The sequence below is a fragment of the Muscardinus avellanarius genome (assembly GCF_963383645.1).
Source record: "Muscardinus avellanarius genome assembly, chromosome: 6".
Taxonomy (NCBI): Eukaryota; Metazoa; Chordata; class Mammalia; order Rodentia; family Gliridae; genus Muscardinus; species Muscardinus avellanarius.
In genome coordinates this window covers 70,102,533-70,129,652 of record NC_137791.1, presented here as the reverse complement: position 1 = coordinate 70,129,652, position 27,120 = coordinate 70,102,533, and the positions used below count along the sequence as shown (strand labels likewise).

The 27,120-nt window shown below is 42.7% G+C and overlaps 1 protein-coding gene across 1 annotated transcript in view; it reads left to right on the top strand.

Annotated features, from left to right (window-relative positions):
* The window catches only part of GPAT3 (glycerol-3-phosphate acyltransferase 3), a gene marked incomplete at both ends in the record, with an annotated part of 85,192 nt that extends 76,104 nt beyond the window's left edge, over nt 1-9,088 (top strand). Inside the window, 5 exons of the mRNA XM_080697744.1 lie at nt 1,714-1,769; nt 2,988-3,073; nt 4,106-4,234; nt 5,544-5,623; nt 8,977-9,088. Of these exons, the coding sequence (XP_080553870.1) occupies nt 1,714-1,769; nt 2,988-3,073; nt 4,106-4,234; nt 5,544-5,623; nt 8,977-9,088 (463 nt within the window). The remainder of the gene's footprint in view (nt 1-1,713; nt 1,770-2,987; nt 3,074-4,105; nt 4,235-5,543; nt 5,624-8,976) is intronic.
* Nucleotides 9,089-27,120: the final 18,032 nt, after the last annotated feature.

The window sequence follows — 27,120 nt, the reverse complement described above, 5'->3', positions numbered from 1 at the left end:
TGAAGGCTAAGTGATTGATATTTTGCTAAATAGAAGTGAATGACAACTGTCACCAAAATCCAGCTACAGACAAAGCTAACGATCTCATGTTAGTTAGCTTTCTATCACTGAGACAAAATACCTGCGGTAACCAGCTTAATACGGAAAAAGGTTTATTTTGGTTCAAGGTTTCAGTCCTTTGCTTTGGGCTGTGGCAGTGTAGGATATCATGGCAGGAGCACATGACAGAGGAGGCCAGTTCACCTCACGGCAGCTGGAAAGCAAAAGAGAGTGGAGACGTTGGGTCCGCCCCCAATGACCTAACTTCCTTCCACTAGGCCCCACCTCCGAAAAGCTTTAATACTTCCCAATAATGCCATAGACTGGCAGCCAAGCCTTTAACCTATGGGCTTTGGGGGACATTTCAGTCTACATTAGATCATTATGGAACGGCAAGAGAAGGAACCTCTAGGGCTGGGCATGAGGGTGAGAAACAGCTTTTTGTCTGGGGCTTTTCACTGAAGGCATTCTGGTAATTTCTTCTACAAGTGCAAAGGTGGCTCATGCTGCAGGTTGGGAAACTGTTTCCTATCTTGGAGCTCTCTAGCAGCTGCCATTCTCTACCTTGACCTTTCCCAAGTCAGGGAATATCAGGCCAGCTGCAAGGAGGACATAATGTCCCGTCTTCTTAACTTGGTGTATGGGAGAAAGAGAGAGAAAGAGACAGACAGACAGACCAGGTATGGAAACCAGGGTATTCTACCTCTGAGCTACACCCCCAGGCCTGTTTTATTTATTTGTTTATTTATTTATTTATTTATTTATTTATTTATTTATTTATTTATTTTTGTGGTACTAGGGGTGGAAACCAGGGCCTTTTCTACCTCTGGGCTATACTTCCAGACCTATTTATTTTATACTTTATTTGGAAACAGGGTCTCACTAAGTTGCTGAGAGCCTCACTCAGTAGCTGAGGCTGGTTTCAAACGTGTGTGATCCTCATGTCTCAGCCTCCCAAGCGCTGGGATTACAAGTGTGCGCCACCACACGCAGCCTCACCTCCAGGCCTGTCTTGTAACAGGGTCTTATTAAGTTGCTGAGGGCCTTGCTAAGCTGCTAAGTCTGGCCTCCAACTTGTAATCCTCCTGGTTCAGCCTCTCAAGTATGGGGTTTACAGATTTGTGCCACCATGACCATCTTTCTCACTTGTATGGTGTGTATTTCATAGGAAGTTCAACCTGACTCATTTAAGGAGTCTCCTACTTAATAGCCCTAACGCACACAGGTCTGGCGATCGGTATTTCCATTTTTTAGATGAGGAAATTTGAGTACATAGAGAAGGGCACAAAGCCCATGGCCTGGTGGCCCCAGAGCTCATGCCACACGAATCTCTAGAATTCTTCCTTCAGGGTAGGCAGAAGGTTCTGAAAATCACTCACTTAGAGAACTTGAAATAGTGCAGATCTCCGTACATCTGTTGTTATTGTTGTTGTTGTGTTGTTATTGTTGTTGTTGTTGTACTGGGGATGGAACCCAGGAGCATTCTACCTCCAAGATATATTTCCAGCCCTATTTATTTTTTAATTTTTATTTTGAAACAGGGTCTCACTAAGTTGTGGTGGGCCTCTCTCAGTAGCTGAGGCTATCTGAAAACCATGGTCCTCCTTTGTCTTTGCCCGGCTTAATCTTCGTCTTTTTAAAGGTAGAATTCTGATCCTTTGTTTTTCTTCACAGACTAAAAGAACATATTGCTGATAAGAAAAAATTACCCATCTTAATCTTTCCCGAAGGTAAGAACAAAGCTCTGCCAAGCTCTAGGTGATAACGACAGACCAAGAGGGTCTGAGGGGTACAGTTGCTCAGAATTCGCCTTCTTGGTCTAGATCTCTGCTGTCCTAAAGGAATGGCGGCCTTCTCCGAGCTATTAATTTCCCATTTTCTTTTGGGATTTGATGGTCGTCATGATAGCTTTTGGATTTTGCAAGTAATTTCTGGGTAATGAACTTTAGTCTGTGACCTTGAAGGCTCATTTCTTCATTCATTTTTGGTTCTGGGGATGGAACCCAGAGGCATTCTACCACCAAGCTACATCCCAGTCCGATTTTATTTATTCTTTTATTTTGAAACAGTCTCACTAAATTTCAGAGAGCCTCACTAAGTAGCTAAGTCTGGCTGTGAACTTGCAATCCTCCTGTTTCAGCCTCCCAAGTACTGGGATTAGAAGTGTGTGCCACCTACCGGACTTTTATTTATTTTATGATACTAGGAATCGAACCTAAGGCATTCTACCTCTGAGCTACACTCCCAAACCTTTCTTATTTCTATTTACTTATTTATTTATTTGTGATGCTGAAAATTGAACCCGGGGCTTTCTACCTCTGAGCTACCAATTTTATGTTTAGCTTGAAACAGGGTCCACTAGTATGATAAGAGTCTCATTACTTACTAAGGCTGTCCTTGAACTTGCACTCCTCCTGTCTCTGCCTCCCAAGTACTGGGATTACAAGTGTGTATCAACACTCCCGGCTTCGTTTTATATTTTGAAATAGGGTCTGGTGATGAGCCCAGGAGCATTCTACTTCTGGGCTCCACCCCAGCCTGATTAGTTTATTCTTTATTTTGAAACAGAACCTCACTAAGTTGCAGAAGGCCTTACTACATAGCTGAGGCTGTCTGCGAACCTATGCTCCTCCTGTCTCAACCTCTCAAGTACTGAGATTACTAGTGTGTGCCATCACGCCCAACTCTGAGTCATATTTTTAAATCTATTGAAATTGTCAACTATTGTGAAAAGTTGTAACCATTGAGTTCCACTTTAATAGTAAAGTGAAAGTTTGCCATTAAACCAGTTTAGAACTATTGGCTTACTCCTTAAGCAAGGAAGAATGGATTTGTGAATCATAATAAAATATCTGTAATTTTTATATTTTAAATATTTTATATAGAAGTAATTTTTTTTAAGTTTGTCTAAAAATGACTCACTCACCCACTCCTACCGGCCCCTGCAGGAACCTGCATCAACAATACTTCAGTCATGATGTTTAAAAAGGGAAGCTTTGAAATTGGAGGAACCATATATCCAGTTGCAATTAAGGTAAAACAGACTGTGTGTGTGTGAGTGTGTGTGTGTGTGTGTGTGTGTGTGTGTGTGTGTGTGTGTGTGTTACTGGGGATGGAACCCAGGGGCATTCTACCTCCGAGTCACACTCCCAGACCTAATTTTTATTCTTTAGTTGTCTCACAGAGTTGCTGAGAGCCTCACTAAGTAGCTGAGGCTGGCTTTGAACCTGCGTAATCCTCCTGTCTCGGCCTCCCAAGGGCTGCGATTACAAGCATGCGCCACCACGCCTGGCTTAAACAGACTTTTAACAAAGGCATTGGGTTGGTTATGATTTTGATGTGGTTACAAATTTAAAATTTGCAAGACTGAGGAATACTCCCCTGCTCTGCTCAGGTTCACTAGTGGTTTACATCTTGCCCATTTCTCATCCTCTCTCTGTTCGTACATGCGTAGATGTGCACTGGGCGACTGTGTGCCAGGGGTTATAGTGAGTAAGTACTAAGGACGTAGTGATAAGTAAAGCAGACACTCTTTACTTTTCATTGACATTCCTGTTACATGTCGAGGCAGATTTTTAATAGTCATGTAAATAATTATTGAATTGCAGCCCTCCTGGGCTCTAACAGAGCAGTTCTAGTCAGAGGAATTAGCTGGCTAATTTGTGGGCAATTCTATCAAAAAGGAATGAAGAGAAGTGTGTGGGGGGGTCTGATAGTGCTGTTTGGCGTGCTGCCTTAAAACCACTGACATGGAAGTCGGGCGTGGTGGCGCACGCTTGTAATCCCTGCGCTTGGGAAGCTGAGACAGGAGGATCGCACAGGTTCAAAGCCAGCCTCAGCTACTGAGTGAGGCTCTCAGCAACTTAGTGAGACCCTGTTTCCAAATAAAGTATAAAATAGGACTGGGAGTATAGCCCAGAGGTAGAAAAGTCCCTTGGTTCTACACCCAGCACCACAAAAAATAAAAAAAATAAAAAAATAAAAAAAATAAAAAACCACTGACATGGGTAAGAGCAGCCATCACTTGGTTCATATGTGGAACCTATTATTTTTCTTTTTTTCTCAGTATAATCCTCAGTTTGGTGATGCGTTTTGGAACAGCAGCAAGTACAACATGGTGAGCTACTTGCTGCGAATAATGACGAGCTGGGCCATCGTCTGTGACGTGTGGTACATGCCGCCCATGACTAAAGAGGTGGGACTTAGCTAACACCTGTTCTTTGGTGCTTTCTCTAATGAGATCCATGTGTGTGTGAGTGTGTGTGTGTGTGTGTGTGTGTGTGTGTGTGTGTGTATGTGATTTTAAAGCAGGGTCTGCCGGGTTGATGAAAGTCTCACTACTTGCTGAGGCTGTCCTTGAACCTGAAATCCTCCTTTCTTAGCCTCCTAAATACCAAAATTACAGGCATTTGCCACGATGCCTGGCTTGAATATGTTTTAAAAATAATGTGTTTAGATATCTTCAAATCTGGTCATTTTATATTCAGATACTTTTTTTTTAAATAGTTTTGCAAATGCTCTTGGGTTATTTAACCTACAGATTTTATGGAATCTTGTAGCTTTTTTTGTGTGTGTTGTTTTGGGGATGGAACCCAGGGGCATTCTACCTCCAAGCTACACCCCCTGCCCTATTTTTTATTCTTTATTTTTAAACAGTGTCTCACTAAGTTGCAGAGGGCCTCACTAAGTAGCTGAGGCTGTCCACAAACCACGATACTCCAATCTCAGCCTCTCGAATGCTGGGATTGCAAGCATGCGCCACCACGCCCGGTTTATTTTGTAGCTTTTCTAAGACTAATAAAATAATTATAACGTACTCCTGATAAAACTTAACACAGCATTGCAGTTTCTTGATAGAACAAATGGCATTTGCTCTGTTTGATAATACAAAGTATTTGAGCTAAAACCGAGTGTGGTGGTGCACACTTTTAATCCCAGCATTTGAGAGGCTGAGACAGGAGGATCACAGTTCACAGACAGCCTCAGCTACTTAATGAGGTGCTTTTTTTTTTTTTTAACTCAATGAGACCCTGTTTCAAAATAAAGAATAAACAATAGGGCTGGGGGTGTAGCTCAGAGGTAGAATGCCCCTGGGTTCCATCCCCAGTACTGGAAAAAAAAAAGTATTTGAGTTAAAATGTGAATCTTATATTTTATTTTTGTGGTACTAGGGATAGAACCCAGGGGCATTCCACCTTTGAGCGACACCCCCAGCCCTAATTTTTTATTCTTTAATTTTGAAGCAGAGTCTCTCTGAGTTTCAAGGAACCTCACTAAATAGCTGAGGCTGTCCGTGACCCACAATTCTCCGGTCTCTGCTCCAGAATGCTGGGATTACAAGCATGTGCCACCATACCTGGCCTGAATCTTATATTTTAAAACAAAACGTATAAATGTTCTTAAAACAAAACATATAAATGTATCATTTGCATATGATTATAAGACATTTTAAAATATGTTAAAATTTGGTATTCCAAATGTGTAAATTTTTATTTCTTAACCAGGAAGGAGAAGATGCAGTCCAGTTTGCTAATAGGGTTAAATCTGCTATTGCGATACAAGGAGGCTTGACTGAACTTCCTTGGTAAGACATTTTTTTGAAGTACTGTTCCTTTTATTTTAAATAAAATCACCATTTTACTTGTTATGCTAGTTAGCTATAGGCATAGCTAGAAGTCAGAGTGGTTGATAAAACAGCAATGGCTTAAATATAAATATAGAGGTTTATCTTCTCGCTCATATGTGGGCAGTCCAGAGTGGTACAACAGATCAACTGGTATTGCCTTACCATGCTCAGGACATGCTTCCAATTTATGGCCCAAAATGATTGATTGCTCTAACTCTATCCAGTGTATACAGCAAATGGCTGGCAAAAAGAAATTTTAAAAAGAACACACCGGCCGGGCGTGGTGGCGCACGCTGGTAATCCCCGCGCTTGGGAGGCAGAGACAGGAGGATCGCGCAGGTTTGAAGCCAGCTGCGCTGGCTTAAGAGACCCTGTTTCCAAATAAAAATATAAAATAGGTCTGGGAGTGTAACCCGGAAGTAGGAGGGCCTCCAGGAACCCCAGTACCACCAAATAAATAAATAAAAATAAATAAATAAAAAGAACACACCCTTTTTTCAAGAGCTCACACTGGAAGTTGGACATGCTACCTAGACTTGTGTCTACTGGCTAATACCTCATGCCAGATGATAACACCCACCTGCAAAGGAAGCTGGGGAATGTAGTCCTTGTTCTAAGTGGCTGGTAGCTAAAATCTAGAGTTCTTTTACTAAAGAAGAAAGAGAAAATGGATTTGGGGGAGGGACAAGGAGCTGATAACAGAGTTGCCCATATTGAACTCCAGCAATAACTATATTTAAAAAACTTAACTTGAAAAGGGAAATGTTTTAGTTATGGATAATTCATTCTTTGTTTGAGAAAGACTGAGCGTAGATGTGTATATTAGTCAACTGAGGCTGCCATTACAGCTGGTGTCTTAAAGAACCGAAATTTATTTTCTCATGGTTCTCAAGGTTAGAAGTTTGAGATTAGGGTACCACGTAGCCAATTTCTGGTGAGGGCTCTCCCCTTGTTGCAGAAGGCTGCCTTTTTCCATGGCTAGCTTGAATCACCTCTTTGTACAATCATGGAGAGAGAGCATGCAAGCTCTCTAGTGCCTTTTCTTTTTTTCTTTTTTCTTTTTGGTGCTACTGGGGTTCTTGGAAACCCTTCTACCTCCAGTCTCCACTCCCAGACCTATTTTTATGTTTTCTTATCTGGAAACAGGGTCTCTTAAGCCAGCGTGGCTGGCTTCGAACCTGTGCCATCCTCCTGTCTCTGCCTCCCAAGCATGGGGATTACAAGCCTGTGCCATCATGCCTGGCATGCCTTTTCTTATAAGGGCACTAAACCTTTTCTTATAAGGGCCTACCCTTGACCTCATCTCTTGTATATTGCTGCTGCCATTTTCTTCCTTTGTGTGTGTGTGTGTGTGTGTGTGTGTGTGTGTGTGTGTGTGTGTGTGCTGAGGATTGAACTCAGAGGCTTTCTTTCTTCAGACCTATATACCAGGCCTTATTTATATATTTATTTTATAGTATTGGAGGTTGAACCCAGGGGCATTCTACCTCTGAGCTACACCCCCAGCCCTATTTTATTTTTATTTTAAAACAGGGTCTCACTCGGTTGAGAGCTTTACTACTTGCTGAGGCTGTCCTTTGAACTTGCAATCCTCCTATCTCAGCCTTCCAAGTACTGGGATTTCAAGAGTGTGCCATCATGCCCAGCTTATTTTTTATTTTGAAACAGGACCTCACTAAGCTTCTTGGGCTGACCTCAAATTTGTTATCCTCCTGTCTCAGCCTCCCAAGTACTGGGATTATAGGTGTCTGCCACTATGGCCCAGCATTACCTTTCACCTATCTGGGTTTTTTTTTTTTTTTTTTTTGGTGGTCCTGGGGTTCCTGGAAGCCCTTCTACCTCCGAGCTACACTCTCAGACCTAGTTTATATTTTATTTGGAATCAGGGATCAGGGTCTCTTAAGCCAGCAAGGCTGGCTTCAAACCAGCGTGATCCTCCTGTCTCCATCTCCCAAGCGCGGGGATTACAAGCGTGCCCCACCACGCCTGGCTGTTTTGTTTTTTTTTTTAATAACTAAGATCTGCTGCTGTTGCAAAGGGAACCTGTGTTATACTGTGGAGTCTCTAGGGTGATCAGTCATAGTTGGAGTGCTTAAAACAGCATGAGGTTTGCTGAGTGCATGGGAAGGAGAATTGTACAAAACTAATGGCAGGATGCTCAAAAAACAAACATTGCTAATTTCAAAATTTTTGTTTGTTCGTGGCCTGGTCCTCACAAAAGGAGAAAGGCCTGTGTTCTCATCTTTCCTTCTCTTTCTCAACCTTCACTGTTCAGAATTCATGTAAATGCTGTGAACAGCTGTCATTTGGACAATTCTGGGGACATAACAGCAATGCTTTTCATTTCATGGACACTTCCTACAACTGACCTGCTGCATAATTTGTGGACTGTGGTCTGTTTTCCAGTCGAGGGTTTCTAGTGGGTTGTGATGTGGTTTCTCCTCTATAAGCCAGAACACTGCAGGGTCTCGGGCAGGTGTCTGTCTGGAGCTTAATGTCTCTTCTCGTGGCATTGAGTTCACTTGCTGACCTATGATCATTCATCACCATTGAAAGCACTTGGTAAACATTCATGCTTAACTGGGTTAAAGTTAAACCGTCATAGTATAAAGTAAGCAAGTTCGCAGTCCACGCTCTCCTTGTTGAAATAGAAAACATTAAAATAGGAAGGAGAAAGTGGCTGTGGGCAGCCCAGTCTGTTTCCAGCTTGTTTAGTTTGTTGTTTCTTTGTATAGTCCAAACAAGGAAAGACATGCAGAATCCTTTCGCCCAGACAGGTCAGCAATTAACCGGCCTGGAAAGGGTTGAGAGACCCGTCAACTCCGAATGAGGGAATGCTGCTTACTCAGGGACTAACCTGGAGGAATGCAGTTTATGATTTTGTTGTTTGTTTCGGACTATGGGAGAGTATTAATACTGAGAGGGTAGTGCTTTGAGTAAAAACATCTTGCTAAACATAAGGTTAGATTTGAATAACGATTAACTTGATTATCTGCAAGGAATTTACACATAACATCCTCACCATTTCTTGTGGATATGTTTACATTTTTTCATATGGTTTTCCAGTAAGACACAGGTAGGTGAAACACCAATATTTAACCAAACACTGGAGAAACTGTCCTTCTTCTAAGTACCACATATTGGATAGTTGGTAAGATAGAGACTGAAAAAGTGGGTCTGCCCTCTTGCAGATCCAGTGCTGATTTCCTCCTTATTGACCAGCGGCTCAATGTCACGGCGCCCGGCAGGATGCATTAGCACGGAACCCTTTTCCATGAGTGCCTTTTATAGCTCTACCTTCCTTTTTTCAGGGATGGAGGACTGAAGAGAGCAAAGGTAAAGGACACCTTCAAGGAAGAGCAGCAGAAGAACTACAGCAAGATGATTGTGGGCAACGGATCTCTCAACCCAGAAGCAGACTGAGGCCTGTCTGCAGGGAATCCTGGCTTCCAGAACTAAATACTTAGGAGTATTGGGCAGGGGGTGTTTTGTTTTATTGCTTTTTTTTTTTTTAATTGTGAATCTTTCCTACAGGATGATTTGTCTCTACCTCTTTATGCTGGAGGCAGAACCTACAGGAGCCCTTTTTGACTTTTGTTGTTATTATAGCACTAACCCCGTGAATCGTATGGCAGTTTACTGAGTTCAGACAGATTCTGCTTTTCTTTTTTTTAAATGATGGTGTCTTTGGTGATTGAATGAAATATTTGTACAGGAAAAAGTGCTTCTAGAGTGCGTATGGAACTCATTCATAGGGTAATTCTCAAAAAACTATACCCTGACCTCTGTTTCCATAATTCTCTTACCCTCTCCTTTCAGTCACTTAAATGGTGGGCTCACACATTGGAGCAAGGTTACCATCAGGGCTGTGTGCTACTGCAAGGATGAGGCAGGAAGGATTGTATTTAGGGGAAAGGACACCTTTATGGTCACCTGATCTGAAAGTCAAAAGGAGATATAAATTATTTCTTATTTGTGTGTTGGAAGAGATATGCCATTTGGTAAACTTTATGGAAGAGACGTGAGTGGAAGTGTGTGTGTGTGTGTGTGTGTGTGTGTGTGCATTTATGTGTCAATGACCCACACATTTCAGCCAGCAATGTGATAAAGAGCTTATTAGTTTTTCTTGTTTATATAATAAAGATGCCCTTCTGTCTGCTGATCTGTTTTTGTCACCCAAACACATTTTCAAAAAGAGGGAACTTTTGGGAGAAAAAAAAAAACACATTAGGTCATGGTGTGGAAATCTGTCCCTCTCCCTTCAGCCCTTAATGGTTTATTCCCAGACTCTCCCAGTCTCAAGCAGAAAAATAAGTGGTATCGTTACCTTTTGGAAACTGAGCCTTATTTTTTTTTTTTTAAAGGGGGAAATAGGCATTCCCCAACTGAAATAGCGTAAGCGACCTTCTATAGCAATATGATGCCGCTGTAAACTCCTGAGAGTGTCCTAACTCTTCTGGTAACCATGTACAGAATGCGAACTGTCTTACCATGAGTATAAATAAATTTTATATTTTTAAGTGTGTTTTGCATTATTTCCCCCTCCCCTCTGCCTTCTTAAGACCAACAAGGATTGTTTCCATTTCAGTGACATACTTAGATTTTATTGGACTGGAACAGCTGGGAAACTAGAAAATCAACTGCTGGTCTTTTCTGTGACCTTTTTCAGCCTAGTCATTTGGACTCTGGCCACGTGGACTCTGCCTTGAACAAAGTCCCAGACGTTAGATATTTTGCAGGTGAACTCAGGCAATTCTATCTAATTGGCCAGATAGGCAGGCCAGGCCCGGCCCGGCCCAAGCAGGGCCCCTCATGGTCAGCTGCCTTTCTGTTCTCTTCTCTCCCTTTGTTGTTGCTTTAAGTTTCACCCCACCCCCAATAAAAAAACAACAGTATGTGTCTGTGCTCTTGGCTAAGAACAAACCTAAGTATGTTCATGGGACTCTTGGCTTTACTTTTTTCTCAGAAAGAGAAGTTTCTTTTCCTTTTCAGTTTTCATGTTCAGTATGGCTTGAACTAATCATTCATTGTTACTAGCCGGGTTCTCGGTAAAGCTGATGAAACAGCTAAGAGTTCTTTTGTTTGGCCTTGGATAAGGTGTCCTTCCTAGACACTGGACGCGGTGATGTTGCTGTGCTCCCTCAGAACCTTCATCCTGCAGTTCTTTGACATATGCAGTCGTTACAGGAAACATTTTCTGGAAAGCTGGTTTTGATCAATTTAGCTCAAGCTCCCTTGAAAAATTTCCAATATTTCATACTCACTTTAGAAACACTGTGTCCTGTGTTTACTATTCTCAGTCTTTGGTATAGTAATTTAATGAGATACCAAGGGTACCTGGGATTTGGTAGAAAAATCCCACCAGGTATGACTTTTCATCTGATACTTGCATTCATTAATTGAACCTTCAGGGTCCTCTCTCCCCCAAGCCTTGTGTTAAATCCCCACCCTTTGTCCTGGTCATACTTACAGGCTTAGGAATGTCAAGGGCTTCTGCGGTAATCACCCCACACCCTGGAGCCTAGCCACCTTTGAAACAGTAAATACACTCAGAGCACAAGAAAGCAGCCCTGAACGGGTGGTCGGGTGCAGAGGGCATCTTCAGGAAGGTTTTCCTGTGTGTAGGCCTTCTAAAACAGCCAGCATTGCCCTGGGGATTTGCGGGGGCATCTGTTGATATCCGTGTGTGTGTGGTGGGAGAAGGATGAACCAGAAATTGAACTCTGGGGTACTTCTGAGTTACATCCCTATCCCATTTTATTTTTTATTTGATTTTATTCTGGCTTTCTTGCTTGCTTGCTTTCTTGCTTGCTTGCTTTTTGTGTGTGTGTGGTACTGAGGATTAAACCCGGGGAGTATCTACCTTTAAGCTATACCTCCAGCCCTGTTTTTTTCTCTTGATTTTGAAACAGGGTCTCACTAAGTAGTTGAGGCTGTCTGTGAACCTGTGATCCTCCTGTTAGGTAGAAAGGAGACAACAGGACAGCCTCAGCAAGAACTGAGACTTTCATCAACCTAGTGAGAGAGACCCTGTTTCAAAATAAAAATAGCCGGGCATGGTGGTGCATGCTTGTAATCCCAGCATTTGGGAGGCTGAGACCGGAGGATTGCGGTTCGCAGACAGCCTCAGCTACTCAGTGAGGCCCTTTGCAACTCAGAGAGACCTGGTTTCAAAATAAAGAATAAAAAATAGGTCAGGGGGTGAAGCTCGGAGGTCAGATAATCCTGGGTTCCATCCCCAGACCCGCAAAAATAAATAAATAAGTTAATTAATTAAATTAAAATAAAATAGGGCTATGGGTGTAGCTTGGAGGAAGAAGGTCCTTGTGTTCAATCCCCAGTGCCCCCCATAAATAAATAAATGACTAAATGAATGAATGAATGGCAAAGTGATAGGGTAAAGGGCCCTTAACTGATGGGGATTGGTGAGGATTGAGCCTGTATTGATTGGTAATAAGAGCTGTATTAATTGCTAATAAGAACAAGTTTTCATACTTAGACAAAACAATAAAATCTTTGTCTCTAAGCTGTCAGCCAAGGGCTGCAGCCAGGGTTGACCTTGGTCAGCCAAAAGTTGGCTGTCAGCCCAGCTGAATACTGGATGTTAAAACATGAATGAATACCAGCATTTAGAAAAAGAATTATATAGAAGCCGGGCATGGTGGTGCACACTTGTAATCCCAGTACTTGGGAGGGAGACAGGAGAATCCCAAGTTTGTGGACAGCCTCAACTACTTAGCAAGGCCCTCTGCAACTTAGTGACACCTTGTTTCAAAAATAAAGAATAGAGCTGGGTGTGGTGGGCCACACTTGTACTCCCAGCATTTGGAAGGCTGAAACAGGAAGATTGCTTTCACACTTAGTGAGGCCTTCTGCAACTTTGTGAGACCTTGTTTCGAATAAAAAATAGGGCTGGGGGTGTAGCTCAGAGGTAGAATGCCCATGAGTTCAATCCCCAGTACCACAAAAAAAAATTTAAAAATTAAAAACAATATAAAGAGTAAAAAATAAGGGTTGGAGGTGCAGCTCGGAAGCTGAATACCCCTGGGTTCCTTCCCCATACTGCAAAAAAAAAAAAAAAAAAAAAAAAAAATTACATAGATTCTCACAATAATCTAGACTAAAGTTAAAAGCAAGCTATATTAACCTAACATTAATTACTAATTACAAAAAATAGTTATATCCCAAAACCTTTTTTTTTTTTTTGGCAATACTGAGGATTGAACTCAGGGAAATTCCACCTCTGAGCTACATCCCAGCCCTATTTTTTATACTTTATTTGGAAACAGGGTCTCACTAAATTGCAGAAGGCCTCACTAAGTAGCTGAGGCTGAGAACCTGCAATTCTTCTGTCTCAGCCTCCCAAATACTGGGATTATAAGCATGTGCCACCACACCAGGCCCTCCGTACTTTAGAAGATATTCTAAATATAGTGTCTAAAGACACTATATTCCGGTGTCTTTATTATAAAACAAATTTTCAACATAATAATTAACTTCTAGCAGACAGAGATAGGGAAAAGCTGAGAACTCACCAAGGACTCAGGTGGACAGTACATGCTTTAAACTTAAAAGTAGGCGTATACCATGTAGCCCCTTATCTTGCTAACCAGGTAACCAGGTAATTTTGATCAGTGATCTAACAGAATAGGCTTACATAGTAGAAATAACTGGTAGGCCAGCACCTGCATTTGGGGTGAAAAATTATTGGCTAGACTGTATGGGAGGAATTTATTATCATAAGTTCTTATAAAAATATTATGCATTTTGAGACCTAAGTGTCTTACTTTCAAGGTACTCCACTCTGTCCCTCTGATGTTCTGCTCCTTCTTTCTACCTTCGTAATAATAAAACTGCTTAAATGTGCAGCAATGTAAACTAAACTAGCTAAGAACAAGAATCCACGGCGACATCTCAAACCGTTCCATAAGCCATGGTATAATTGTGACTTGAGGAGCCAGGCACGGTGGTGCATGCTTGTCATCCCAGCATTCGGGAGGATCATGGTTCAAGGACAGCCTCAGCCACTTAGTGAGGCCCTTTGAAACTTGGTGAGACCCTGTTTCAAAATAAAGAATAAAAAATAGGTTGGGGGTGTTATGGTGTCCCACGTTGTTGGGAGATAAAAACTGTTACAGTGCCACACCAAAACTGTAATGGTGCCCCAGTTGGGCACCAAAACTGTAATGGTGTGAGATGTAGCCACGGGTTCTTGTTCATAGCTATTTTAGAAAGCAATTTTATTATTACAAAGGCAGAAAGAAGGGACAGAATAAAAGCACTACACCAGAGTGATTTAGTGGAGTAACTTGAAAATAATTCACTGAAGTTTTTGGATACAGAACAGTTTTTTTTTTTTTTTTTTTTTTGGTGGTACTGGAGGTGTAACCCAGGGGCTTTCTACCTCCGGGCTATACTCCTGGACCTTTTTTTTTTTTTAATTTGGAAACAGGGTCTCACTAGGTTGCTGAAAGCCTCACTAAGTAGCTGAGGCTGGCTTCGAACCTGCACGATCCTCCTGTCTCAGCCTCCCAAGCACGGGGCTTACAAGCGTGCGCCACCACGCCTGGCTTCAGAACAGTTTTTATAAGATACATTATCCTTCATCTTGCTCAACTAATAATCTTACCTAGGTGTCAGCCTGCCCATTAGCTCTGCGCAGGCCTCTTTTTTATGATTATGGGGATTATGATTATGGGGATTTCTTGCTCTACCAAAAGCCTTCTTCCTGCCTTGATGGAGGTATAGGCCCAAGTCTTTGTTAAGCAGGGGTCACGTGGTATCTGCTGCCTTCTGGTATGCTCCCACATCCTTAGGGAATTTCAGCCTATCTGCTAGAAGTTATTTATTATGTAAACCTGTCTTTTAAAATAAGAAGGCCCAACTGCTCTGTGTTCTTGCTAATAACTTTTGGTGAGGGAACTCTGCATTATAATAAGTGGTCTGAGTGCCAGGCAGCAACCAGGACCTGACTACTTTTTTATATTTTGGAATTAGAATTAGTACCACCACTCCCGGCTCCAATATATTTTTAAATTAGTACCAAAATCATTTTCCAATACTGGCACAGGGGGTGTAGCTCAGAGATAGAATGCCCCTGGGTTCCATCTCCAGTATTGCAAAAAATAATACTCTAGTACTTTCTGGCTTTGCACCATTTATCATTGTATTCTCACTTGTCTTTTATTTATTTGAAAAATAAAAAATACAAAGTACTGTCATGGAAAAACATGGCATTTCTGTAGGGTTTTTGGCTTATGTGGCAGAAAAGAATTTTAGCATGTGCTGGTCAGAGAAAACACAAGAAGTTTTATTGAGGAAAGTGAGGGATTTGACGGGGAAGGCAGGCCATCTTAAGAGATGAAGAGAATCCAAGGAAGAGAGTTTGCAGCTTTTTCTGTTTTTTTATTGACCCTCCTGGGGGGGGGGGGTCCCACAGTGGAAGTCTAGACTTCCTGTTAATCTTCAGGTTCCTCTGGTACGGAGGAGGGGTGGTGGGTGGCTGGTGTCTGACCTTTTTCCTCGTAAAAGACCCTTTGTTTACTAAGCATCTCAGGAATCTCAAGTGGGGAAAGGGGCTATTGTGATTGAGGGTGTGGGCTCTTTGAAGGGTCTGCCAGAGATAGAATGCAGCCTGCAGGATGGAGTTAGGGATTACAAGCTTTACAGATTTTAAGACGATTTTCTTCTCTTCCCAATTTGTCTCCTACCTAATATTTTATTTCTTTTATCCTACCTCAACACTACATGAAAGTGTACAGGTGGACTTCAAGGCAATATTAAAAACCAAGTACCTGCATACTGCTTGCCCAGACTGTAGAATATTACTATATCCCAGAAGGCAGGAAAAATCGAAAATAGTCATCTTATTCCAGTTACTCTTGGTGGACAGTAGGATTATTTCTAGCTTTTTTTTTTTTTTTTTTTTTTTTGGTAATCATTCTCTGTGTGTCTCCTGATGTATATTCACAAGAGTTTCTCTAGCTTGTAGTTCAATAGGAATTAGGATAGCTGCATGGTAGGGTATCAGCATCCTCAGCTTTAGTGGAGAAATTGCCAAATGATTTCCAAAACCATGTGTAATCTTTTTTTATTTTTTTGTGGTACTGGGGGGTAGAACCCAGAGGCTTTCTACCTCCGGGCTATACTCCCAGACCTTTTTAATATTTTATTTGGAAACAGGGTCTCACTAAGTTGCTGAGAGCCTCACTAAGTAGCTGAGGCTGGCTTTGAACCTGTGTGATCCTCCTGTCTCAGCCTCCCAAGCGCGGGGATTACAAGCGTGCACCACCACGCCTGGCTAAAATGTGTGTAATATTTTACACAACCCATCAGCAGTGTGTGAAAGCAATATTTATATACAATGTAATTGTTGCAGTGAAATATGTTCAGTGCGTGAAGGGAGAAGTAATTCCCCCCCACCGCCACCACACAAACAAAAAAACAGAAAAAACACACATGGATTCTTGACCTAAGCTAAGAATAAATATGCATAGCTTGGACAGTTGCTGAAGATTTAAAGAAGTTTATTAAAAAGATAGAAATACAGGAGATAGTCACAGCCCTGTGCCAGAGAGAGGGGCACAAGGGGGCAATTCGAATGAAATTACCAAAGAACTCCAGTTTACTGAGTGTTTTTACCCAGACCAATTCCACGGCAGGTCCTTTGATCTGTAATATGCTGCCCTGTCTCTAGCCCAGTTTTTCTGCTATCTCCAGCAGGATTTGGGGCGGGAGCCTGTCTCCAAACACAGGCCTCTACTTCTGTTCCTCTCCCCAGATGTGTTAAATTGTTTCTCCCCACCTGGGATTTTCTCCCATTTCTCAGGCCATTTGTCTTTTCTTAGAAATGTAAAGAAAGCTCTTCCCTGGCTCTGGCTTTCTTTCCTTCTCTTTAGAAATGTAAATTACAAGTCCCTTCTCCCTACCAGTCCTGACTCTCATACAAATGATAATATTTTCAAAATTGGAAATCTTTCCCAATATTGATACATTAATACATTTTAAAACCTCTTCCCAATACTAGTACAGTAATGACATATTTTGATTATATTTCTACCTCTTTTGTGCTATTTTTTCCACTTTTTCTCTTGTCTTCTTATGGACTACTTTCATTTTTCTTCTCTGTGTAAAGTAGAGCTTAGTGGTCTCCAATTAATCCAAGATGGATGGAGATTAATCTGATCTTTTCATCTGGGATCACTTTCTGTGAGAGTCTACTGGTAGCAAACCCCCTGTTTTTGTTTTCCTGAATTTTTTTTTTTTTTTTTTTTACTTATTCTTGACAGTTTTTATTGAATGCAGAAGTTATTTTTGCTTTTTTTGTGTCTGTGTGGTACTGGTGAAACGGGGGTTTCTTGAGAGGAAAACCGGCAAGTTCTTGTATTCAGTGAGTGAAGAATGACACCCGCAGACCTCAGGAAGGGGAGTAAAAGGTTTATTGGAAGCAGCAGGGAATGGGGGTAGAGTGGCTGAACACCCCCAAAGGGGCTAGAACTCTGGGTCCAGCAGCTGCCTTCGGGACCATACTTGAGAGTAGCCCAAGCCGAATTGCCTTCAGGTGCAGGCTGCTTTCTTCCAGTATCCGCATGATCTGCCAGAAGGGAATAGAGAAAAGTTGCCGAACACCCCATAGGGGCGGTCGGAACTCCGGGGTCTAGTAGCTGCCTTTAGGGTCACTACCTGAGTGTCGCCCGAGCCAAGTGCCCATCAGTTGCAAACTACTTTCTCCCAGAGTCCACGCAATCTGCCAGAAAAGAGGTACAGGTCACCCCTAGGGGCCTGGCCAGCCATGATGTCCAGCAGAGGCCTTCAGGTCACTACTAGAGAGTGGCCCGAGCCACGTACCCTCAGTTGCACTCTGCCTTCTCTCAGGGCTAACACAACCTGCAAGAGAGAGAACAGCTCCCCCAAAGGAGAGGGGGTTCCTTGGGGAGGGGGTCCTGAGAGGGAAAGTCCCCCTCTACCGTGGAGTAAGGCAAAGGCCTGAATGCTTGCAAATCCGTTTTGGTTAGGGTGACTTCCAAGGAGAATTCTGGGAAGTAGCTCTCAGAATTTGCATAGGGTATTTGCAAGTCCTTTGAAGGATCTCTTTTCATTCAGTAGGCGTGTCCGACTTGTTCTGTGCGGGCTCCTGGGTTTGTTGATTAGTAAACAGATGGCTTTGTGAAGCTCTGGCCTTCTTATCTCTGAGCCTTTGGAATTTCAGGCATTTGTGGCCCCTCAGGAAACTCAGGAAATTAACTTTTTTCTACCAGAGGCCTTTTCCCTATCTGCCTATTTCCTTTCTATCTCCTCACTGGGACACAAAACTCAGGAACATTCTACTTCTGAGCTACACCCCAAGCCAAGCCCTATTTTTTTATTCTTTATTTTGAAACAGGGTCTCACTGAGTTGCAAAGGGCCTAAGTAGCTGAGGCTGACCGGATGGTCCTGTCTCAGCCTCTCAAATGCTGGAAGAAGTTTATATTCAGCTCTATGGTTATTTTACTCCAAGCATACTGTAGATCATCCATGCTGCTGTTGAGAAGTCAGCTACCAGCCCCATCATGGCTCCTTTGAAACTAGCTCCATCCCTTGTGTACCAGTATTAGGAAATGGCTTAAAAATATTTGAAAATAGTTTTGGTATTGATGTATCAAAAATTGGTTTATCTGAGCGGGGTTCTAAAGGTAAAAAGAAAAGCAGTAAGGGCTTGATTACTGTCAGGCACTCAGGTAGCTGTAATAATGCAAAGTGTTCTCCCTAAAAGTAATTAGCAAGTGGATAGAGGAATTGGGACCTAGGACTTTCACATTCTAAAAACAGGTTTACATAATAAATGACACCTAGCAAAAGTTAAGAATTCCCCAAGAGTATGGGAGGAGTGTACTGACTGCTGTGAAAGGGGAGCAGATACCATGTGGCCCCTGACCTCGTGAATCATTCTGGTCCTAACAAACAAAAGACCTGCCCTGGAGAAAGGGCGGAGTTAGTTGGGTCAGCAGATAATTGGTATAAAATGCTCTGGGCTCAGAAGCTTCTGGTGACTTCTTTTCAAGTCAACCCCCTATACTATCTCGGGTTAAGGATAGTATAGGGCTGTATTAATCTATATTCTATCTTTCCATTTTGTAATAATAAACTCATTTAAGCTTCCAGCAAGAGTTTAGAATAGAGTTTTCTATACTTAGTTCAGAACAAGAACCCGCGGTTACATCTCTCACCGTAACTGGAACAGTTCCCAGGAGCCCAAGAGGGTCCCTGGGACAGCTCCCTCAACAGTAACACCTCCCTCCCTCCTTCCTTTCTTCTTTCTTTACTAGGGATTGAACCCAGGACATTCTATCCCTGAGATACACTTTTTTATTTTTTGCAGTACTAGAGATGGAACCCAGAGACATTCTACCTCTGAGCTACACCCCAGTCGTGTGTGTGTGTGTGTGTGTGTGTGTGTGTGTGTGTGTGTGTGGTACTTGGGATGGAACCCAGACCTACTTTTTTATTTTTTATTTTGAAACAGGGTCTCACTGAGTTGCAAAGGGCCTCACTAAATAAGTAGCTGAGACTGTCCACAACTCGCGATCCTCCTGTCTCAGCCCTTAGATACAATTTTATTCCTCTTTTTAATTTTTATTTTGGAGCAGAGTCTCATTAAGTTGTTGAGGGCCTTGCTAAATTGCCGAGTCTGGCCTCAAACCTGCAATCCTTCTGTATTAGCCTCCCAAGTACTAGGATTACAGGCATGCACCACCATGCTCAGCTGAACATTTCCTTGGTGGTATTTAATGGCATTGCTTGTGCTATTTTGCCATTTCACGGTGATGTATTCAGGTGTGTGTTTCTTGTTATTTATCTGTTTGGGACTTGCCTTTTCATCTGTGGGTTGGTATTTTTCACCTATGTAAAGTTCTCAGCTATCTTTCTATATAATATCTTTGTACTATTTTCCTTCTCTTTCATTATTATTATTATTATTATTATTATTATTATTATTATTTTGTGGTACTGGGGGTAGATCCCAGAGGCTTTCTACCTTCAGGCTATACTCCCAGACCTATTTTTATATGTTTTTATTTTGGAAATAGGGTCTCACTAAATTGCTGAGAGCCTCACTAAGTAGCTGAGGCTGGCTTCAAACCTGTGTGATCCTCCTGTCTCAGCCTCCCAAGCGCGGGGGCTTACAAGCATGCGCCACCACGCCCGGCTTCTCTTTCATTATTTTGAACAGGGTTTCCCTAGGCTGCTGAGAGTATCGCTAAGTTGCTAAGGCTGGACTTCTGTCTCAGCCCTAAATTTCAAAGTATTTTATGCTTATTGATTTTATATTTTCTTCCAAAACACCAAAGTATATCTTTTGAGGGTCTATGTTTTCTGCTGCTTCTTGTTCACAGAATGTTGTTTTCTTTGTGTGTTTAGAGAATTTTCATGATCAGTCATCTTTCTTGGAATTTTATCTTCTCTTAGGTCTCCAGGATAGGGGTTAGCAAACTACAGCCCTTAGGCCAAGTCCTACCCTCTACTAAAATCCTGCCCTCTATCCACTAAAGCCTGCCTGCTTTAGTAGATAAAATATTATTTAAGGACGCCACACCCGTTGTTTACATATCATCTACAACAGCTTTTGCCCTAGTACAGCAATGTCAGGCAGTTGTGGCAGTGAGGGGCTCACAAAGCCCTAAATATTTACTGTCTGGCCCTTCACCTATGCAGTTACATACCCGAACACTAAAGAAAGGTTAGTCTGGGACCATGCAGGTGCGTGCGTGCATGTGTGTGCGTGCGTATGTTGTGTGCACATGTGTGCATGCGCATATGCGCATGGTACTGGGGATAGAACCCAGGGGCACTCAACCTCTAAGTTATACCCCCAGCCCAATTTTATATTTTGTTTTGAAACAGGGTCTGGCTAATTCGCTGAGGGCCTCACTAAATTGAGGAGGCTGGTCTCAAATCTGCAACCTTCCTGTCTCAGCCTTCCAAGTACTGGAACTACAAGTGTGCCACTCCCAACAAGTCTGGAACCACTTTAAACTAAATTATTGGCTTGAGCTTTAGTGGATTGTATAAATGATATGACTTTATTCTGTAAGCCCAAGCAAGGGCCATCTTGTTATTTTTCTTTTTCTTTTTCTTTTGTTTTAGTACTAGGAATTGAGCCCAGAGGCATTATACCTCAGAACTACATCTCCAGACCTGTTTTAATTTATTTAATTATTTGTTCAGAAAGAGGGTCTCGCTAAGTTGCTGAGCTGGCCTTGAATCTTTGGTCCTTTCATCTCAGCCTCCCTAGTACTGGGACTTTGGGCATGGACACCAGGCCCAGCTTCATCTTGGGATTTTGAGTTCTCTGCATAAGGTTTTGGAGATTAACCTGATAAATTGCTAAAAACCGAAGACCAGGAGTAACCCCATTTTGTTTCTTTTTAGCCATCATTTAAAAAAAAAAGTTGTTCTTCTCTTTGCAACCCTCAGCATATGGCCCAAACAGCCAATCACGAGATCTGCTTCTGTTTCATAGCTTGCTTGCTATTCCATCTAGAATAGGCTATTAGTGAGTCTCTGACAGCCCCTTGTGAGTCCCTGACAACCCCTTCTGTGGTTCCTTTCCCTTAAAAGGAGCCCATAACAAACCTGATTTTGCCTCCTCCGGGAGCCTGGGCAACGGTGGTTGTCGCTGAGCAGCTAATAAAGGCTCAATTTGATTTCACTTGTGTGTGTGAGGATTGACGTTTCCTGCCCATTCCGCTGGACTACAACAAACCCATGTTGTGTTTATAAGTAGTTCATTCCTTTTAATTGCTAAGTGGTTTTAAACCCTTAGGGAAAAAATGATTTTTCCTTTCACTTAGCACTAAGGTCTGACACCTGCCATTTACCTTGCTCACACCTGGGAGTGGGGGGTGGATGTTTTCTGCTTTTACACAGAGGGTATACTTATTTATTTATTTATTTATTATTATTATTATTATTATTTTTTTTTTTTTTTTTTGGTGGTGCTGGGGGTGGAACCCAGAGGCTTTCTACCTCCGGGCTATACTCCCAGACCTATTTTATATTTTATTAGAAACAGGGTCTCACTAAGTTGCTGAGAGCCTCACTAAGTAGCTGAGGCTGGCTTCAAACCTGTGCGATCCTCCTGTCTCAGCCTCCCAAGCGCGGGGATTACAAGCATACGCCACCATATTTATTTATTTATTCATTTATTTATTTATTTTTGGTGGGTCTGGGGATGGAACCCAGGGGCATTCTACCTCCGAGCTATACCCTCAGCCCTATTTTTTATTCTTTATTTTGAAACAGGGTCTCATTGGGTTGCAAAGGGCCTCACTAAGTAGTAGCTGAGGCTGTCCACAATCCAACCGTGATCCTCCTGTTTCAGCTTCCCAAATGCTGGCACTACAAGCATGCGCCACCACGCCCAGCTATAGGATATACTGTTTTGAGATATCACTTTCAGGGGAAGGATCTTAGACTTCTGGCCTTGAGCAGGCCTGAAGCCTGCAATCCTCCTAGCTCAGCTTCCCATGTACTTGGATTACAGGCATGTACTACTGCACCTGGCCCTAGTTTTCTTGCTAGTTTATAGTGGCATTCAAAATAATATTCTTGGCCGGGCGTGGTGGCGCACATTTGTAATCCCAGCATTCAGGAGGCTGAGACAGGAGGATTGCGGTTTGCAGACAGCCTCAGCTACTTAGTGAGGCCTTCTGCAATTTAGTGAGACCCTGTTTCAAAATAAAGATTAAAAAATAGGGCAGGGGGTGAATCTCGGAGGTCGAATGCCCCTGGGTTCCATCCCCAAACCCGCAAAACAAAACAAAAAAACAAAAACAAAAAAACAAAATAATTTTCTTAAGCTGGGCGTGGTGGCACATGCTTGTAATCCCAGCATTCAGGAAGCTAAGACCAGAGGGTTGCGGTTCGCAGACAGCCTCAGCTACTTAGTGAGACCCTTTCCAACTCAGTGAAACCCTGTTTCAAAATAAAGAATAAACGCCGGGCGTGGTGGCGCATGCTTGTAATCCCCGCACTTGGGAGGCTGAGACAGGAGGATCACACAGGTTCAAAGCCAGCCTCAGCTACTTAGTGAGGCTCTCAGCAACTTAGTGAGACCCTGTTTCCAAATAAAATATAAAAAATAGGTCTGGGAGTATAGCCCGGAGGTAGAAAGCCTCTGTATTCCATCCCCAGTACCACCAAACAAAACAAAACAAAGAAAATATAGAGCTAGAGGTGTAGCTCGGAGGTAGAATTCCCCTGGGTTCCAACCATATTCACACACATAATAATAATAATAACTTATTATTATTATTATTATTATTATTATTATTATTATTATTTTCTTAGCCGGGCATCGTGGCACATTCTTGTAATCCCAGTACTTGGGAGACTGAGACCAGAGGATCGCAGATTCACAGTCAGCCTCAGCAACTTAGTGAGACCCTGTTTCAAAATTAAAGAATAAAATCAGGCTGTGGGTGTAGCTCAGTGCTAGAATTTCCCTGTGTTCCATCCCCAGTATCATACACACACACACAAAAAAAAAAACCCAAAACATTTTTCTTTTATCATCTTAGGAGGAGAGTGGGCATTTGTTACAGAAATAAAAGTTCTAGAAAGAGAAAACTGCAAATTAAAAAACGTTTCCTAGCCTAGAGTGGTGATGCACTCCTGTAATTCCAAAATTTGGAAGGCTGACATAGAAGGATTGCAGGTTCAAGGCTAGTATCAGCAACTTAGATCCTATTTCAAAATAAAAAAAGTCAAATACGGCTTGGGGGGGTAGCTTCGAGGTAGAATGCCTCTGGGCTCAACCTCTGTAGCTTGTGGTAGAGCACCCTGGGTGTGATTCCTCAGTAACACACACACACACACACACACACACACACACACACACACACACACACCATGAGTGAAAACGCAAAGACTCAATAGAAGAAAGCTGAAGAAATTTTCAGGATCAGTGACTTCCTCTGCCACCACCCACATCCAGGGTGAGTGGCAAGTTTTCTGGTTGCTGGGTTATAACCTGGATTGAGCATCCTCTCAAGGATTTGATGGCCCTTAATGGGAGGTGAGGTGGGGGTGTCCTCATTCCCTGTGATGAGTATCCCTGCTGTCTTAAGCAGCATATAGCAACTCTGGCTACATGCTGGCCTGGGCTCTGTCTAGAAAAGATGCTCAGGGGAGCTTTGAGAATAGCATCTATGTGCTCTGTTGGTAGACTGAGAACTTTCAGATCCTGTTGAACTCCAGGCTATAAGTAGGGAGAGGGCTGCTTGGAGGAGTGGGGCCACAGAGTCTAGTCTCCACTCAGGGTAAACATAATATGCATTTCTTTACAAAAAATAAGTGAATTTAAAAATGTTAAATAACCTCTATAAATTGTATTCCTTGACTTAATTAAGACAGAACCTTGCCAATTATGAAAAACAATTATTAATCACAGATTGGAGTTTGGCCAGTTGTCAAAGCACTGTTTCTCCATAAAGTTAAGCACCTCTATTTGGTGCCTACTATGTGTCCACTGTTTTGGACCTCGGGACACAACAGTGATGAAAGCCCCTAGGCTTGTGGAAATGAAGTAGGTATAAAAAAATTAAAAAGCAAGAGAAACATGTTTGGATAAAACCATCAAAAGGGATTCAGATTTTAATTTAATTTAATTTTTAATGTAAATCTGGGATATTATCAGTAGAAAATATTATCAGTAGAAAATAAGCATTCTTCCAGAAGAATTAACAGAAATGTGTACTCGTCTTGCAGCTAGAGTGCAGTGTGAATGGTTCACACTCTGCCTAGGAGGAGCGGAGAAGCTGGTCTCTATGGAGTGCTTCCGCGCTGAGTCACCTGCAGCTCTGACCTTGGTTAGACGTTTATTATAGCAACCAACTTTTGACACAGGCAGCCTTGACATCTGCTTGCTGCTAAATCAGGCTCAACTGAACTCTGCCAAACTCTCTAGCTGGAAGGAGTTTTCAGACCTGGTTGTTTGTAAGGCAGGTTCGAAGATTGTTCCTACAGAACCAGGATTTTGTTCAGAACAGGCAGAGAAATGACTCTGGAAATCCTATCCTATCCAGTAGGTTCTGCAGAAACTTAGTTAACCAGTAGAGTGACATACATATCAGAAATAAATATTAGTGGAAGAGAAGCAGGATACAATAAGCGAAGGACACATAGTTGGCGCCAAATATAGGTGATTTACTTTATAAGTATAAAAATACTTATATGAAATAAAAATAATATATGTTTACATACATATATAATTTATGGGAGGGTACTGAACTCAGGGAGGTTCTGCCATTGAGCTACATTCCCAGTCCTACCTGTTTTAATCTTATTTTGATAAATAAAAATATTCCTATATGTTTTATTATTTATTTTGATCTTAATAAATTGCCAATGTTATGGTTATAATGGTGCTACGGGATCTTTTTCCTCTATCAACTAGAATTTGTTGAATAGGAAAATTAAAAACTAATAGACAGCTTGGTGCAGCTTTAACAACTCTTTATTACAAAATCAGTAGGAAGCCGAGTGTGGTGGAGCACACTTTTAATCCTAACATTTGGGAGGCTGACAGGAGGATGGTGGTTTGCAGACAGCCTCAGCTACTTAGTGAGGCCCTTTGCAACTCAGCAACTCAGCGAGACCTTTTTGTTTGTTTGTTTGGTGGTACTGGGGTTCCTGGAAACCCTTCTACCTCCGGACTACACTCCCAGATCGATCGATCGATCGATCGATCTATCTATCTATCTATCTATCTATCTATCTATCTATATTTTTTGGAAACAGGGTCTCTTAAGCCAGCTCGACTGGCTTGGAACTATCCTCCTGTCTCTGCCTCCCAAGCACAGGAATTACAAGTGTGCGCCACCACGCCCAGCTTTTTTTTTTTTTTTTTAAACGGTACTGGGAATGGAACCCAGGGGCATTCTACCTCCAAGCTATGCCTACAGTCCTATATTTTATTCTTTATTTTGAAACAGGGTCTCGCCGAGTTGCCAAGGGCCTCACTAAGTAGCTGCGGCTATCTGCGAACCGCGATCCTCCTGTCTCAGCCTCCCAAATGCTGGGATTACAAGCGTGCGCCACCAGGGCCGGCTGAGACCCTGTTTCAAAATTAAGAATAAAAAATAGGGCTGGGAGTGTAGCTTGGAGGTAGGATGCCCCTGGGTTTCATCCCCAGTATGGGGGTGAAAATCAGTAGAAAATAGAAAGGAAAGAGAAGAAAAGCAGCATGTGACACGTTGTGGCGCTCTGAGTGGAACTCTGACCCCTCTTCATCTCCAGCCTTTAAGTAGATTTTGTATTGGTATGTTCTTATCAGCGTTACCAAGGCAATGAACTGGTAACTTATTTCTTTGCCCGCTGTTGCCTCTTTGCCTCTGGCCTGCACTAAGTGCAGCGGTCAATAACCTTTCTTGCTTTAATGCTGTTGCATGGCGCCGTATCGGTTGCTCATCAACGATGGGTGGTTTGGAGCGGCAAGTGGAGTCTACCTTTCCCATACCCAGGCTGGGCACAGAGGAGAGGGGTAAACAGAGGCACTGAGAGCCTCAGCTTTTAGGGCTACCAGCTTCAACTGTTTCGAGGGCTTTTGGGGCTAAAGGCCTTAATTTCCTTTACATTCCTCCTATCGGTTAGTCGTTTGAAAAAGGGCAGAGAAAGAGAGAGGGGAGCTCTGCACAGTGCAACAGCCGTCACCCCTCCCTGCCCGAGTGCCTGTGCAGCACCCAGACTCTGACCGCTTTTTACATTTGGAAATTAATACCAAAGCAATTTCCCAATACCGCCACAGCCAGGGCTGTCCTCGAATGGGTGATCCTCCTGTCTCAGCCTCCCAAGTACTGGGATTATAGGGGTGTACCACTTCACCTGGCTCGGAGTAACACATATTCAAGGTAACATAGCTTCACCCAGTAAATCTCTTTATCTAATGCCGCTCTTTGGGATATGTTTCCATGTTAACATCACCCTTTTAGATGTTTATACCTATTTTACACAACGCATACAGTGCATGATTGGGGCTCTTTGAGAGTTAAGGCTCTGTGTTGCCCAAGACAGGAACCTGCCCTTCAGGAGCTGAGACTGAAAGGGGAAGACAGCACTGACCGCAAAAGGAAGGATGGGGCTGTGGTTGGCCCAGGAACAAAGTGCTGTGGTAGTCTGGGGAAGTGATTCACACGGGGCTGGGTGGGGGCTGGGGGAAGGGAGCACCCACAGTTGCAGTGGAGGGCCCGCTCTTTGGTGAAGTGAGGAATGCAGGTGAGTGCATTTCTTGTTCTGTGCTGTCCTCCTCTAGCCCCAAGGCAGAACAAAGCAAAACAAAAAAACCAAGCAGGAGAGCATGGCTTGTAACCACAGCCCTTTCCGCCTCTGCCCTCCCTATGTAGTATAACTATCTCCCACTTCTCTGCCATTACTCCCCTGACCCAAGCTGAAGTCCTTTCTCATCTGGGGCACAGTC